The sequence below is a fragment of the Chenopodium quinoa genome, unplaced genomic scaffold (genome assembly GCF_001683475.1).
Source record: "Chenopodium quinoa cultivar QQ74 unplaced genomic scaffold, ASM168347v1, whole genome shotgun sequence".
In the NCBI taxonomy this organism is placed as follows: Eukaryota; Viridiplantae; Streptophyta; class Magnoliopsida; order Caryophyllales; family Amaranthaceae; genus Chenopodium; species Chenopodium quinoa.
The window spans coordinates 979,982-997,660 of record NW_018742205.1 but is presented as its reverse complement, the minus strand read 5'-3'; the positions used below and the strand labels follow the sequence as shown (position 1 = coordinate 997,660).

The window sequence follows — 17,679 nt, the reverse complement described above, 5'->3', positions numbered from 1 at the left end:
GGCCCAATACCATACATGACGCCAGACTTAGCACTGCTGACAAAGACAAATACCTAACTCTAGACTCTCTAGCTATGAGATTCTTCTAGAATCAAGCTAAGACACATGAGAAGATTTATGCCCTAATTTACTTCGTCTTAGAGAGACCTATTTTTATTAATTCTCAACTGTCCCTTGTTTAACCATAATGCCCATCTAATTACCTGAACGATCATGCAAAATACAATTCTCAAGGGGCCATAGCAAAAGTGAGTATGATATAAGCTAGTCTCGGTGTTTTTAGAGGTTTCGAGATTGAGCCTTATAATGGTAGCACCATTAGCACTTGCTAGGAAGAACGCAGTGGCAGTGGTGATGCTACATTAGAGTCTGAGTATGCCATGATTCGTTGACTCATTTGGTAAATTATGTACAGAATTACAAATTTTATACTACTTTCATTTCATATTATTTGCGACGATTTGACAATTAACATAAAGTATAAGTGAAAAGTGTCTAATCGTTGCAAATAATACGAAATGGAGGTAGTATTATATATAGTGTTTTACTTTTACTCCCTCAAACTAAGTATGACTTCAATTCGACTTAAGAGGAATTTAATCTCCATTTGATTCAATTGATATGAGTCGCTCTAGTAGAATTTGCATTAATTGGTGTCTAATAACTTAATAAGCTCAATTCATACAAGAATGCCACGTATGTGTACCGTTCAAGGATGTTATGCAAAATCAGGTGGGGTGTACAATTACAAATCGAGGGGCTAATAATTTCATTGATTGTTTTATGTCTTTCTCATTTTCACTTCAAATAAAGCAATAATATAAAAATAACTTTTTAAAAAGTGTACCAACCTTTTTATAAATTAGATACCAAGGGCATGCAAATTGCAAAGGTACCCATATACATATCAATAACACAATAAAGTTGTTTCTCTAAAATGTTAGTGCATCTAATGTATATTCATGATTTAACCTTTATCTAGCAAACAAAAAAAGGCCATTTTTATTTTACTCTCTTTATGTAAGACCTCATTTCCGAAAACATAGATCGAGAATATAAATGTTCTTCCAAGAGTTGAATCTATAATTTTAAAAGCTATGCAAGAACTAAAGTTTTTTGACAAATTTACAAGGAATAGAAAATTCAAGACCATGCTATAATAAAAATGTTTATAAACCAAAATATAATTCGAGTACAAGCTAAAGACACATGATATGTCGTTTACATATAACACATCCTTTTAAAATTTATCACCTATACTTATATTATGCACCCAAAAACATTAAGAATGTTGCAGAAAAATATGTACGCATTATTACACCCATATTGCTCACGTAGTGACTTTGTCATGCCACCACGTGAGTCAAGAGTAAGAAGTGCATGATACTCCATAATTACTTAATTAGTCGTTTCCAATCAATGTACATGTCCCTAAACTCAAATCAAGTTTTCAACTATTGGTTACAACTATAAACACAAACCAAGAGTTTCAACATTGTCTAATGAGCTGTTGATGTGTGCAAGCTTGGTGTTTACCTGCTCAAATATATGGAGTTGCTTTTGACTTCTGTTTGCACAAAACTTCAAAAAGCGCACTACAAATTATGGTGACACTTTATAAACATTCAAGAAAATTAGAAAACAGCATATTATTTCTCTGATTTCCAGTTTTTCACCCCATAAATATAATTAATTAATACTCCAAAAATTCTGAATTTTTGTTTGAGGCACTGTAGGTAAAATGATTGAATTGTCGCGTAACAAACACATAAGCTAAAAGTGATTTGACTTGCCTTTTTCTCATGTTTGGAAATTGCTTTTGCAACTAAAATACATTACCATGAAAATAAAATTATTAACCCTTTTCCCAAAAGGCAGAGAACTAACTAAGACTTGTTTAATTTTTCTAATATTTGGTCCCACACAAATTTAGGGGTTACACGCCTCACTCAAAATTACATGATTGAGGAGTTTGATATATATAAAAATCACTTTGTCCTAAACCTTTGAAATTAATTATTGTAGTTAATTACCTGTTTAATCAACTAAATTAGAGTAAACGAACAATAGCCACATCTACCATTTTATAAAGATGTTCGATGAAAATTGTTAGCTTTGTTACAATAATATACCTTTTACTGATATTAAAAGACAAAGTGAAGATAAAAGGCTTTAAAAAAAAGTCATAAAAAAGAAATTATTATATGTTCAATTCATAATCATAATTGATAGTAGAACAATATACAATAATTAAGTTCGGACAACAAATATATTACATAATGAAAAATTACCACAAGCAATGACACTCAAAAAATCATAAAACAACATTATTGCACCTTTTTCTTTGTGTATTGTTGCTACCCCTCCTTTATTTAACCCCTCATAATCACTCCTTGACTCCCTACCATGCAAAAAACCTCTTACTCCCACTTTCTCTCAACCTCTTCATCTTTCACACTTCACCTTATTATTATTGCAAATGTCTCAAATTGACATAAAATCACCAAAACATTGCGCAAAGAAAGGTCTCAACCTCAACTTCCTTAAGAAAAAACTCTTCAAAATCCTCTCTACCCTAGTATTTTCCATTCTCTCATTAATCCTTCTCATTTGGTTCATCCTCCACCCTGCAAAACCTCAGTTCATCATCCAAGAAATCGACGTCTACCAGCTTAACTTCTCGTCCCCTCACATCCTAAACTCCTCTATCGAGATCACCTTAGAAGCTCGAAACCCTAACCAAAGGGTTGGAATTTACTACGACGAGTTACAAGCTTATGCTTCTTACAAAGGGCAACAAATAACTCTACATACACCAATTCCTCCTTATTACCAAGGACAACAAGATAGTAACTTAATATCGGCTTCACTCGTTGGTAACGGCCTCCCCGTGTCCCCTTCACTTGGCTATGAACTAGGCCGTGATCATGCTTCAGGGAAGATGATACTAGTCTTCAAGTTTGATGGACGGATTCGATGGAAGGTTGCTAGTTGGGTTTCAGGAAGTTATCGTATAAATGTTAATTGTGTGACTATTCTGCCTCTTACACCACTTAATCCTACAGGTTATTTGAGTTCTAAGCAGGGGACTCAATGTTCTACTGACATATAGAATAATAGATTCAGTATATTATACCTTTAGCTAATTAAGAATCTTAGCTATGTGATTCAAGTATAAAATCAAAGTATCTTAGTTTGTTTTATACTTATTCCTTTTCTATATTTGTGTGTAATGAAATTATGATAAGGACTTATATAGATAGAATTAGCAAAATGAACAGAAAGATTAAATAGGAATTTAGGATTAGTAGATTACTTAATGTTATCACTTTATTTATCGAGTAATATATATAATACTTCTTCCGTTCTCTAGTATTTGCTATGTTTGTTTTATGTCTTTGTAAGTGTATTACTCTCTTATTCTTTAATATGCATGTCTTTCGACATGTAGCAACTAATAGAATACGAAGGAAATATATAGATGATTAATTTTTTTTATTATGAGATGTTTGCTGGTTGTACAAAAGGAGGATCAATCAATCAAAGGATGAGAAGATACTGTCTGCTGATATGATTTAATTTTGATTGATTAAATTCAAGCAAAGAGAAAAGAAGGGATAAAGAGGCTGACAAAATGAGATTCCAAAGAGAAGAAAAGGGCAAACACAAAAGACTGCGAAATAGTGTAATCTTTGCTACTAAGGAATCTTTGTAAGCACTGCACCTAGTGTATTCACCCTATCAGTCTCAGTCTCTCATGCAGAGCAACCAGCTACTGGGCCCCTGTGTCTCTAGAAATAAATCAGGGTGAAATCGGCACTTGAGTCAAGTTAAGCACGGGTAGGTTGTGCCTATGTAACTCTGACTCTTCATTTCGACCAATAAAAGTTTGAGACATGAAGATATTATAATACAATAGCGGAAGGATAATTTGAGTAAAACGTTTCCAAATTGAACTATAACTTCTATATATAGAGTTAAAAGGGATTGGCATAAAAAGAAGAGCAAGGATAAAGAAGGCTAATCTTTTTACCTTACTAGACCCATCAATAACATATTCATGTGTAGACATTTAATATTAGCTAAAGTATAGGAGTTATAATGCATTTGCCACTCCCTTAGAGCAATTGGCAAAAAAAACAACTAACCAAAATCTGATGCGCAATTGTCAACTTTTCTTTCTTTGTCTTCTATACCCAATCATTTGTGTGGGTAGAAAAGCTGAAAAGGACTGCACCATCTCTTATCTTAAGGGTTTTGTGATGGTCTCAAATTCCAAAGAAAAAAGAAATAAATCAATTGTATCAAGATCAACCTAGGATAGCACAATCTAATTTTTCAACATTCTAATCAATCAAAAAATATAGAAGTATTAAATTCACTTAATATCCTTGAAATAAAAATCCTTTCTTATCATAGTAACTCCTAGTTGATCTTGAGGATTGTTCAAACCAATTCAATTTCATTTTTTTGGTAGTATGTTGAATTTGTGTAGTTATGGTGGTTTAGAGCAACAAAATCACGCACTTTTCAAGATCAGCTTGTACTATATCCTAATTTAGCACCCTAAAACATAACAACAAGCTACAAAATCTCGGATTAATAAACCTCAAAGATAGATAAACTCTGAATCCTCAAGCAAAAATTTTTTGTAGCTCCAATTATTATTGCACAATAGCAAGACACCATAATAAAAACTACTACGTACTACTTTGTACATCATTAACTCCATTATGGTCTAAAGTATAGTAGTAAAGCTTGCTTTTTACTCTTAAAGCAATCACCTATTGTGGTAGGAAGGGTTTGAGCAAAAATAAGATGTTAAGAGTGCCTAGAACTTGGCAATAATGTAACAAAATGTCCTTATCCTCCTTTTCCCAAACACTAACTTGGGTTAAAGCAAAGTCTTTTTCCTTCGAGTTTTTATCTTTGAGCAATGGCACGTCCCTCTCCACACTGAAGCTGAGGCCGTTACGACATGCCCTGAGCTTAACATCAGTGTTGTCACCTTCAGCAGTCATGTTGAGTAGTTACTGATAGTAAAAATCATAAAAGGCTAGGGAAGAATGTTCCTTAACGGATTCCGAATAAGGTCTGGTGGTACAAGATCTTGAAAAGATAGGTAAGGCTGATGAAAAAGGATTATAGAACAGTCATACACAAAAGAGTTTGACATACATACTGTGATGCATTTGGTTAGTGAATGTTCCTAAGCTATTCCCTACTAATATATGCAACTACTTATCCTTCCTATGTTCTGTTCCAAGTTTCCAACTAAGGATCGAAACCAACATAAACTAATTTGCGACAATTTTGCTAAGTAGAGGTGCAATGCTAGATAATTGACATCATAAGGTGCAAGTATGCCAAACATCAGATTAAACTATACAAAAAAACAACCTAATACTTCCTCCATTTTTTTTTATTGCAACAGTTTGACTTTTACACTATTCAAATATCTCACTTTGACTAGCTTTGGTGATTTATAGATTAGGAAAAATATAGTTATGTGGGATCTTGTTTTACTCGTTTCGATTTATACTTTCATAATATCAAATTTTTATAATTTTTACACATTGGTAATTAAAAATATTAACGATTGAAATAGTACATTGACAAGCGTAAAAAGAGAAGTGTTACAAGTATTAAGAAACAGAGGAAATATATGATAGCAAAAAAAATTGATCGGAAAAAACAAGATAGGTTCAGGAAAAGTTAAAACAAACAAAATACGGAGTAAGTTACAATAATGTTAAAAAAAAAGTAGTTTAGATAAATCGCGTATACATTTACGTTTCTATAGTTACTATTTGTGGGCTTCAAAATATGAAATAAAAAAAAGTTGCCAATTCACGAGTATATTTCCAAGAAGATGCCTCCCCCAACCCCACTTCTGAAATTTCTTAAGTTTTTTCTTGCCCCATAATTTGGAGAAAGTGTGAATCCAAGCACCAATAGACCAATATTCATATTGGCAGCTGGGAACTAAAGATCGTAGGAAAAGGCATATGCATATACAAGTGAACAAAAATAAATAGCTGAAAGTATAGCAGCGCAATGCATATATGCAAGTGAGCAAAATTGCATTATTCTGTGACGAAATTTTTTCCAGTAAATCAAAATAGCTCAACTTTCAATCTACCAGTCCTAGAAACGTATATTAAACTAAAAAAAAAGTATTGATTCGAACGTCTTAAGGTTTGAACTGGATACTTACGAATGAAAGCAAAAATGACTAAGATCAATACAGAGAAGAGAAAGGTAAGTAATTTAGATGCAGGAAAGTTCTCAAAATAGAATGCCAATATACAGGTAAAAATGACTCCCATTAATATAGAACTCGGTTTAGAAAGGACAGAGCGGTATATTACTCTTTTAGGCAACTAACAGGGTAAGAAGTGTCATAAATAATGCTCAGAAATTGAATAGCATATGTTGACACAGAAGTCTCATTAGTACAAACCCGGCTAATTGTCTTGCAATTAGGCAACTAACAGGATAAGAAGTGTCATAAATAATGCTCTTACTTAAATCAAACAACAATTTTTGTCAATTTAGGACACTTTGCATCTAGTCCAACCAATTAGGCAAATAGAGCAATACCATACAGACTTTATAGCTTGACTTAGACTTTCCAAGCATACTCTTAAATCTTAAGACAATTTCCTCCGACTTGCTTCTTTTCAGACATGAACTTCAAAGCCCAGAAATTTCTTGCATTGACCCCATTGACTCCAACATGTGTATAAATCGCTACTTATCGAATGCTAAACTCACAACCTAAACACTGCCTGCATACATCTAAAACAGACATGGCAGCCAGAATAGCATCAGTTTTGTTCCTAATTTCTCTCTTAATCTTTGCTTCATTCAAGTCCTCTCATGGCGCCCAAATAGCCATATATTGGGGCCAAAATGGCGATGAAGGAAGTCTCGCTGACACTTGTAGCTCCGGAAACTATGGTACTGTGATCCTAGCTTTCCTAGCTACCTTTGGGAATGGGCAAACCCCGGTGCTTAACCTAGCTGGGCATTGTGACCCTGCTACAAATTGTAACAGTCTAAGCAATGACATCAAAGCATGCCAGCAGGCAAACATCAAGGTGCTCCTTTCCATAGGTGGTGGGGCTGGAAGCTATTCACTGTCCTCAACCGATGATGCAAACCAGGTTGCCGATTATCTCTGGAACAATTATCTAGGGGGGCAATCTAACTCTAGACCCTTAGGAGATGCGGTTCTGGATGGTATTGATTTCGATATTGAATCTGGTGACAACAGATACTGGGATGATCTAGCTAAAGCTTTATCAGCTCATAGCAATGGCCAGAATAAAGTTATCTTATCAGCAGCTCCTCAATGTCCCTTCCCAGATGCCAGCTTAAGCACTGCCATAAACACAGGCCTTTTCAACTATGTGTGGGTTCAGTTCTACAACAATCCCCCTTGTCAATATGATAACAGCATTGATAATCTCGTGAATGCATGGAACCAATGGACATCAGTTCAAGCTAGCCAGGTCTTCCTCGGACTACCAGCGTCCACTGATGCTGCCAACAGCGGTTTTATTCCAGCAGACACTCTTACATCTCAAGTCCTACCCGCTATCAAGGGTTCCTCTAAATATGGAGGAGTCATGTTATGGTCTAAAGCATATGATAAAGACAATACATACAGCAATGCTATTAAAAGCAGTGTTTAAGTTGAACCACTATTATTGTTCCCATGTTCTAGATAATATCAAAAATAAAGAAGATTATAAGTACCTCATGTAACCATCTTAGATTTTACACACCACAGAAACTTGTAATACTCATAAATGGCGTATTTCGTTGTTCTATTTGAGTTGTTTTTTACTACTTTGCAGAGACAATCAGTCCATTGTATCACTGTAAAAAGCCCAACTCAGAGCTGGTATTGGTTCATTAGAACCCTCCTAATAAGGTAGTACCACCATACTAAATCCACTCGATCTCTTAAGGCAAACATTGAAAAACATCTTATAGGAGTAGCTACAAGTTGATCTCTAGGATTTACCAAACAAGTCCAGTCTCATATTTTTGGTAGCACATCGGATGTGTGGTACTACATTACTACTATTATACTATACACTAACTGAGGTTATGTCGTTATGGTTGTAAGGAACAAAAAAATCTTGCGATTTTAAAGATCAACCAATCAGCCCTTTCTAAAGCATATCTAATCATCCTTAGACAACGCTAAGCTACAAATCTTAAATAACCAACCTCAAATATGAAACCTTCATTTAATTCCAATATGGCCTACAGCATAAGAATGAAACTTGCTTCATTCTAAAAGCAATTAACTATTTTAGTGCAAAGGATTTATGCAAGAACAAGATGTTTAAGAGTGCCTAGATCATGGCAATAATCAAACATGATATTCCTCTCTTTTCCCCATACATTATCACATCAACTGACTACAGTATAATCTTTTCTTCAATGACTTCAAGGTTTTGAGGTATGGCGTGTCCCTCTCAGCAATGTAGCTGAGGCCGTAACCAGTTACCACACTTCCCAAACTTAACAGCAGTGCTGTAACCTTCAGCAGTCACAGTGAACACTTATGAATTAAACCCAGGGAAGAATGTTCCTTAGCAATTCTCTACAGATAAATGCAACTACTTAATACTTATCCTTCCCATGCCCTGTTCTTGCTGAGAGAATCAAAATCAGCTCGAACGTTTTTCGACAATTATTTTAAGTGAAGGTGCGATGTTAAACAATTGACATAATAAGGTGCAAGAATAGCAAACAATCAGAAAATAAAATTTGAATTTTTTTTTGTTTAATGGTATTAGAGAATGCGATGAAAAGCTTCACCATATAATACATCAGGCTAACAGCAATCATTTTACCCTTGATATCCTGAAGTTACCTCATTCTCCATCGGAGGTGGCATATCCACCTGAGGTGGCATCAAAGGAAGAGCGGGAGGAGGTTACTTCTGAACTTAGGGAGCATATTATCAAAATGGAAGTTGAAAAAAAGGAGGATGAGTTGATTTTTCAGAAAAAACTGTACACCCTCCATATAATCGATCAATTCCTCCTTCCTAGTACAAACTACCAAGTGGTTCAATTAAGATTTTGTGAGCTAGTTGATAATTTGGAAAAAGTCAATTATATCAATAGGTCTCAAGCTGCACTTAATCATCTACACAAAACTTTGACCGACTCCAAATCCTCTTTGAATGAGAATTGTAAAAATCAGCGGGTGTTCAATTATTGTTCCCCCATATTATACGTGGATGTTTTTGAGACGATTCCATGCATTCATCCTACCAAACAAAATCAATACAATTTTCCCCTTGACAAGTACTTTACTAAAATGATGGATGTTTGAAATCTGAAACATTTTACTGCTAATAAAATAAGTTGGAATTTGAATATTTTACGGTATTAATTGACTACTTATGAGGTATTAAGTCTTCTTTTTTCATATATTATCCTGCCACGTATGTCAACATCCGGTGGTGAGCCAACCTCCTCCCGCTCTTCCTTTTATTCCACCTCCAGTGGTAATGCCACCTCAGATGGAGATGCTTTATAAAAAAAAAAATAAGGAGCATAATTCATTACAAAATCACCAGATGACTTCACTTGAGTTTTCCATACAAATAATTGCTTGAGTAACATATTTGATAGCCGACATTAAAGAGTTAAAATAGAATAAATTGACAAACAAAGTATGCCACTTTTTTTATTTCCAAATCTAGAGAAGATGCATGTTATTCCCGAGGAACTCTAGTCATGAATGACAATAACAAGTGTCCACTTATACTTTTAGACCTCATGTTGATATAAATATTGTAACAACATGAAATTTAATAGTACTATTAGTCTTGTTGCTATTGACCTTATTGTATTAATGATGAAAGTAATTATTAATTATTATCAATCCATAGTTTATACTACTCCCTTTGTCCCATAGTATAGTTTCTATTTGTATTTTTTCATGATATTTAAGAAATAGGAGGAGAAAGTGGAAAAAGTACAAAGCATGTGCAAAATTCAAGGGTAAATTAGAAAGTACAATGAATAAAGTAAAAAAAGTGATGGTATAATGGTCTTTACATACTATCCAAAAATAGAAATAAGAACAACATTTTGAATCTCCAAAATAGGAAAACAAGAACTATATTATGGGATGGAGGGAGTACAAATTAAAGACTGTATATTTTAAAATTATAAATCAAACCCAAATTTTAAATAAATCATTACACCAAAAATACTAATAAAAAGAAAAATGGAGAAGCCAATTTCAAACTGTATACGTAGATCATCCATAACCTTGACATTTTGATTAGTATAAATAGAACCTCATTGACTAGACTTTTCTTTTTTGACGGGGACTAGACTCTTTTTGACATATTCCTCTTAACATACAATACAACTCTATGATGAGCTGTACAGCCCCCTCCTATACGCTTTGTTCCAGACTTCCAGTATTCCCGCTTGACCTCATTGACTCAAACATCTATATATATTGCTAATTATCGAAATCCAAATTCACAACATAAGCACTGTCTGCATATACAACCTATAAAATAAACATGGCAGCCAGAATTGCATCAGTTTCATTTTTAGTATCTCTCGTGATTTTAGCTTCATTTAAGCCCTCTCAGGGATCACAAATAGCCATATACTGGGGTCAAAATGGCAACGAGGGAAGTCTTGTTGACACTTGTAACTCCCAAAACTACGGTACTGTAATCTTAGCTTTTCTAAGTAGCTTTGGCAACGGGGCAATCCCAGTGCTAAACTTAGCAGGACACTGTGACCCTGCTACAACTTGTGGCAGTCTAAGCAGTGAGATCAACGCATGCAAACAGGCAGGCATTAAGGTTCTCCTATCTATAGGAGGTGCGACTGAAGGCTACTCTCTCTCCTCAACCGATGATGCAAACCAGCTTGCTGATTATCTCTGGAACAATTTTCTAGGGGGTCAGTCCAGCTCTCGACCCCTAGGAGATGCAGTTCTCGATGGTATCGATTTTGATATCGAGACTGGTGACAACAGATTTTATGATGACCTAGCTAGAGCTTTGGCAGTTCATAACAATGGCCAGAAAACAGTTTACTTATCAGCAGCTCCTCAATGCCCCTTCCCAGATGCCAAATTGGACACTGCCATAGCCACAGGGCTATTTGACTACGTGTGGATTCAGTTCTATAACAACCCCACTGCCAATTGCCAATATGACGGCAGTACTGATAATCTCTTGAACTCATGGAACCAGTGGACTTCTGTTCAAGCTAACCAGATCTTCCTCGGAATACCAGCATCAGACCAGGCTACCAATAGGCCCAATAATGGTTTTATTCCTGCTGATGTTCTCACATCTCAAGTCCTTCCCACAATCAAGGGTTCCTCTAAATATGGAGGCGTCATGCTATGGTCAAAGGCATTTGATAATGGGTACAGCAATGCTATTAAAAACAGTGTTTAGGTTGAACTATCACTGTTTTAAGTATATAAAATAAGATACCCCATAAGATTCTCTTTTCTTTCAGCGTAAAATCATCTTAATATTGATACACCATAGGATCTTGTAATTCCCTATCATAAATAAGTAAATAACTTATAGTGTTGCTTATCTTGGGCTGTACTTCACATGCTTCACATTTAAAATTATGAACGTACACTAATTTTATGAAACAAGCTTTGTGCTTGTATAACCTAGAGTCCTAGACCTCTCATAACCCCACCAAAGTCCAGAATCTCCAGATTGACATTGTTGTTGTAGTTAAAGCTTAAAACTATAAATGCATTAAATGACTAAACCTTCAGTATTATCTCACCTTTCTCAACGCTATGGAAACTCAAGGGTCATCAGCTTGGAAATTTCAAGTCCATAAAATAAAACACAGAACACAAACATATCAACTATAGCTTCAGAAAAACTTCAGGATAAACAACTTCACAGAAAACACAGCACGATACTGACCTCTAACTCCAACTAAAGTTGTATTTACAGCTTAATAAGTACTTTGTATAATTTGCTAAAATTCAGGCTCTGTTTGTTTTGACGGAAAAATGGAGAATGAAAATTCAGCATCGGTTAGGAAAAGATCTCACAGTTTTCCCATTGGACCAACTTCTATAAGCTGAAAACATCTAACTAGTAACTACATCAAAATGCATCATTAGACTAAAGCTTCACTCGTAGCAACAGAATAAGCTATGAAACTAAGCACAGAAGACATAGATATGGTCCTCAACTCCTCTGTGAGGACAGTTACAGAGGGACAGATAATGAAACAAGAACACAATAAAACACGAGGACCAAGGCTTAACTATTCTATAACCTTCATATCTATTCCGGTGCATGTCCACTGTCAAATTAACATCAATACCTTCCCCAAATAACTCATTAACTACGTACGAATGGACATTTGATATCATCTAACAGATACAAAATTCACAAACATAAATTATCACAAAAGTTTGCATAAAAGAAGAAAAGCATAATTCATCATTGAAGACAACAAAATTTCAAAAGATTGACAGCAATAAACAAAATTGTTTCATTTCAATCTATTTCGTTTAATAAGTAGTCCAAAATGTAGACAGTTGATATTTACACATCCACAGGAAACAAAATTGTCAAATGTCATACATTCTATACAACAATTTCACAAAAAGAAACATGTTATTTTACTCATCTTCACAATCACCAAAACAATAACTACAACAATTGAGGGTTCTCAAAACTCACCAATCTATTCATCAAGAATACTCCGGTGAAGGAACCAACTTTGTGCATCCCAACCGCCACAACCGTCTCCAATGCCACTACACTTAAACAATGTTCGGCCGCAGCTACCAATATCACACAAAATCAACAGGAACCCATTTCCAGAAATGCCTTTTAACCGAAACCGCCTCATCAGCCACCACATTATCACAACCCTCATACTCTGTCTCCTCCTCTGTAGCAAACTCACCCTCAGGCAACCCCTCCACAAATGCATCCACAGTATGCAACACATAAACAGCCGGCAAACCCGGGTACGAAACCGAAACCCTCTCCTCCACCTTCCTCTCATAAGAATCCATCAAAACCCTCACAATCTGATCAAAATTCACATTTCCCATTTCATTACCCCTAAAAATCACAGACCCCAATTCTTCCTTAATCGCCCTTTTAACAGCCGCCTCAATATCCTCACCAGACTTCAATTTCTCCGATAATGGACGACCCCTTTTACGTATCGACCCATCAGATAACTCTTGATGAGATTCAATCAATACTCTGTTATGATTATACAAAACCCTGACACAAACAACCTCCAAATTCCGAATTGGGGGAGATTTATCAACAAGCGAAGTTTCACCATCAGCAAGCTCAAGCCATAGATTATGAACATTTTTAGTGCCGGGTTTTGTGCCCCAAGAAGCAAATGAATCAGAGGGTAATCGAGGTTTAAGCCAATCGGAAAGCGATTGAGGGGTGGGAAAAGCGGTGGAATTAGGGTTAGGGTTTTGGGACATGGTTGAAGTAAGGCGGAGGAAGCGGCGATTGGTTGACGGAGGAGGGGAGGAGAGAGAAAGTGCGCGAGGAGGAAGATGGTGTTTAGGGGCGGTGATGAAGAGGAAGAGAGAGAGAGCGGTGAGGAGAAAGTCAGGCAAATTAGCAGATTTTGAGAAGCAAGGAAGAGGTGGTTGATTAGAGGCCGTTGGATTGGTGGGGTGGAATTGATTGGACGGTGGATGACGCGGTGGTTGAGATTGGGGCATGTTAATGGTGGGGTGTTGTGAATGGTGAGGGAGGAGAGAGAAAATGGGGAAAAGCCATTGTTAAAGGGTCAAAAATGGTGGTTTTCGTGGGAAGATGATGGACACAAGAAAAGATGTGGAAATTGGAGGTTGCAAGTGTTGCTGGTTTAGGAGTTCAGCATCGGATATTCGGTCCTTGGATGCTTACTTGCATTGCTATATGTCAAGGGACGAGCGATGACATTTTGTGTGGGCATTGTGGGGCGAGCCTTCTCCATAGGTACAACAAGCAAGCAAAATACACTATTACTCCGTAAATATGTAGTTTAAGGAACGTGACAGGAAATATTTGTATCTTACACCTAGATACATGTATCGGTGTAAACACGGGGCCAACCTCATATATATACAAGGAAAGTTGCCCATAACATTGGAAAAACTATGAGCACATGACACATAGCTAAAAAAAAAAAAGAATATGAGTGAAATTCTACTTGAAGAATAGATCTCTCAAGTATCATCATATGTAAGTGTTTCACATTGGTTGAATAAGAGAGAGTGAATCACTTCATAAGGCTAAGGGGTTACTCCTATTGCCATATAATTTTGGGATGGAACCTCCTTTGAACTTGTGATTTGCGAGTGCGACCCAAACCCGTATTTAACAAAATGACTTTAGTTGCTTACTAGACCCAATTATAGACTATAATCACAACATGAGCACCACCTCTCCTCTCTTCCCCTCCACCCTATTAGTATAGCACAATTAACATACTTACATCTGCATCATTGAAGTATTTTTGATTTGTGCCATTGGATAAGACTCATAACAGAGACGCGTGATTTAGAATTAACATGAAATTTAGTTAATGACCTTCATGCTATTAGTAATTAGTTTAAATTCTTCATTATTATCAATGCCACCGGCCCACCGCCTATTGAGATTAAATATCAATTATGTATTAAATGACCATGAGAATATTAAGTTGCATAGAAAAGTGCAAGGTACATTTTTCTCAAGGGTGTATGTAGTTACTCTTATATGCTACTACTACTCTACTACTAGTAGTAGTAGTCAACTCATCCATGAAAACGCATAAAGAGTGCAGGAATTTGTCAAATGATGAATTAGTGGTTCTAGAAAGGTTCTAGGCTAAGTTGAGCAAAATTGTAGTCTCCAAGGTCGTTTGGTTGCACATAGAAGGTTAAAGGCTTACACTTCAATTGAATTTATCACTAGCTTAGGCCCCGTGCTATGCACGGTAAATCTAATGTTTTTTTAAAAAAAAATTAATAATTTTATCTAACAAATAAAAGTGATGCTTTAAAGTAATTTTTTAAAAATCAATAATATGAATCAATTTTATTAGAGTATTACTTTTTTTGGCAAAATCTAACATTACTCTGTTTATAGATAATTAAAAAGGAGTTGGAAAAATATTTTAAAGTAAATGTGCATGAAAGAATTTTAAACACCAAATAAAAAGGAATATTTTTGTCATAAAGATAATATAAAAGATTTAGAATCAATGTATTATAGTTGTATCAATTTTTTTTTTTTTTTTTTTTTTTGACAAGAGCAAATATATTCATTAAATCAGAGTTTACAACCTACAGAACAAGAACTTAAACTTAAACTATGGCTTTTAGCACTAAAGCCATTACAACAAATTTTGAGATTAAAGACGAAAATAAACTTGAATTGGCCGGATAAGTTGCAGATAAGGAACTCCTTACAAACCAAGGAGCAACAACATACTACATTCCATGAAGAGAGAAACGGAGGGGCTCGAAACTGTTTGACCATGGCTAGCACTTCCTTACCTGGCGGGATCAACTCATCACCAAGTAAGGTCATCAAACAAGTCACTTGAACTAGTGATCTTCCAATCAATGGCTTTCCTTGTTGGCAAGAAAGCTTTGACAACGTTGAGGCTTGAGAAACCCCAAAACAAAGTTTGGGCGCCTGCTTCAGATAATAAGAATCAGGAGTAATGACCAAAAAAATCATTACATCCGAGGGAAGAGAAACCAAACCCATACCACTCTAACAACATACACACATCACCTTAGCCAAGGCCAACTTCTTGTTCAAACCCCCAACAACCGCACTTGTAACCTCTCTTACCACAGTAAACACCCCACTGTCCTTAACAAAGGGGCTTAACTCCCACTGCACACAACCATCCAAAATACTATAGCCAAAACAACTAAATAGCCCGGAAAACAACCAACGGGGGCTAAAATATACCATAACAAAAACTAAGACAAGTAAACTCTGATAAATACTAAGAACAAACATACTTAAGAAAGGGAACAAACTAGAGGAGAGAACCGTCCAACCCGACAACCCAAAACCACTTACACTAGAAACCTCGAAACCCTAGCCCTAACTTTTGAAGGAAAAAACAACACCAAGATATGACACGTGTTACTCTTAGTGTCTGTTTTAATATTTAGTTATACTAGTTGTTGGTGCGCGCGCCCCCCAACGCTATGATATGTAAATTTGTTCATGTTAATAAATGTGTTATCTTGAAGATTATTAAAATGCATGCAAGTTTGGTTTATGTTAATTGGATATGCTTTAATGATTGTAATGTGTTTAGGTTTGTATGCATGTGAATGGTTAAAAACATTGTATATAACGTGTTTCGTAATTTTACTCATTAGAAATAAGTTCGATTCTTTGTTCATAGTTGATGCCCAAGTCACTATAGAATTGATATTATAGTGTAACACTTGACTTATAATGTAAATGTATATTGATATTTATGTTTTATTTGTTGTTATTTGACTGTTGGATGACACCTTTCTTCATTTTCATACTCTTAATCTTCCAACTTGTAATAATCATTAACTTATTGCTTTTTAACAGTCGCTCTCATTAGCCGGCCCCTTTCTCACTTGCTCTTCTTTCATTTTCCATCTTTCTTTACATTTTACTAATTGATCACTTATATGGTTTTACAAATTTTAGAATCTTTATGAAAAATACTATTTATCTTTTCCTTTATTACATTATAAAAATGGTCTTCTAAAATGTTCATCTCTTTCTCCTTTGTTGAAGCCCCTCAACCTTTTTCTTTCTTCATTTTCATACTCCTAATTTCTCTCAATTTCCCTACTTCGTAGCCTCTTCAATTTCACAATTAAACAGTAACACTATGCTTGGATAAAGAGAGATGAAGAAAAAAAGAGGGATGTATATCCTTTGTTTGGATATCTAATGCAAGAATGGAAGATGAGGAAATTAAAGGATCCATTTCCTTCCCTTTTTAATAAATCAAATCCCTCCATTGTTTGAGAGATTTAGAAGGAAAATGAAATATCACCTTTTCCCTTCCCTCACCTCCCTTTCCCTTCCCTCTTTTTCTTTCCCCTCCCTTTCCTTTCACTGTTGTTATTACCTTGAAATCTCTCTCTCTCTCTCTCTCCCTCTCCCTCTCTCTCTAATTTCTCTTTCTCTTTATCTCTCTCTCTAGTTTATCCTTCCTTTCTTCCTTACCTAATGATTTAGCATAATTTCCAAAGTTAATCCCTACTTGATATCTCGTTCCCTTCTTTTCATACCCCTTCTAACCATTTTACATCTTCGTTTACAGTTTAACACTTGATTCATATGGTTTATAAACATTTTAAAAAACATTTACTTGTGAATCTAGCACAATTCTACCATAAGGTTGAACGTTTTAGTATTAGTATTCAACATTAAATAAAGAGTTTTACAATAAATGGTATGTAAAATAATCGTAATATAGTATTAATATTCAACATTTAATAAAGAGTTTTACAAGATCACCATACAAAAACTAACTATTGAAAGAAGTGTGTTCTAAGAAAAGACTATAAATCAATATACGCAAAAACACAAGTTTTGCCTCCCAAAAGTGTTTTGCTCTCCTTCTACCTTCCTGCTCCCTTTCCCATTCCCTTTTC

At 35.3% G+C, this 17,679-nt stretch overlaps 4 protein-coding genes across 4 annotated transcripts; 3 read left to right on the top strand and 1 right to left on the bottom strand.

Moving 5' to 3' along the window:
- Positions 1 to 2,255: 2,255 nt before the first annotated feature.
- On the top strand, positions 2,256 to 3,375 carry LOC110727716 (NDR1/HIN1-like protein 1). Its single transcript, XM_021907299.1, has one exon. The coding sequence runs from the start codon at positions 2,480 to 2,482 to the stop codon at positions 3,110 to 3,112; it is 633 nt and encodes a 210-aa protein (XP_021762991.1). The 5' UTR covers positions 2,256 to 2,479; the 3' UTR covers positions 3,113 to 3,375.
- A 3,376-nt stretch (positions 3,376 to 6,751) lies between these two features.
- Positions 6,752 to 7,965, top strand: LOC110727709 (acidic endochitinase SE2). The gene has a single exon (XM_021907293.1). The coding sequence runs from the start codon at positions 6,765 to 6,767 to the stop codon at positions 7,698 to 7,700; it is 936 nt and encodes a 311-aa protein (XP_021762985.1). The 5' UTR covers positions 6,752 to 6,764; the 3' UTR covers positions 7,701 to 7,965.
- A 2,304-nt stretch (positions 7,966 to 10,269) lies between these two features.
- On the top strand, positions 10,270 to 11,629 carry LOC110727687 (acidic endochitinase SE2-like). The gene has a single exon (XM_021907270.1). The coding sequence runs from the start codon at positions 10,574 to 10,576 to the stop codon at positions 11,468 to 11,470; it is 897 nt and encodes a 298-aa protein (XP_021762962.1). The 5' UTR covers positions 10,270 to 10,573; the 3' UTR covers positions 11,471 to 11,629.
- Positions 11,630 to 12,534: 905 nt separating this feature from the next.
- On the bottom strand, positions 12,535 to 14,282 carry LOC110727679. The gene has a single exon (XM_021907263.1). It carries the CDS (start codon positions 13,759 to 13,761, stop codon positions 12,853 to 12,855), a length of 909 nt encoding a protein of 302 aa, XP_021762955.1. The 5' UTR covers positions 13,762 to 14,282; the 3' UTR covers positions 12,535 to 12,852.
- Positions 14,283 to 17,679: the final 3,397 nt, after the last annotated feature.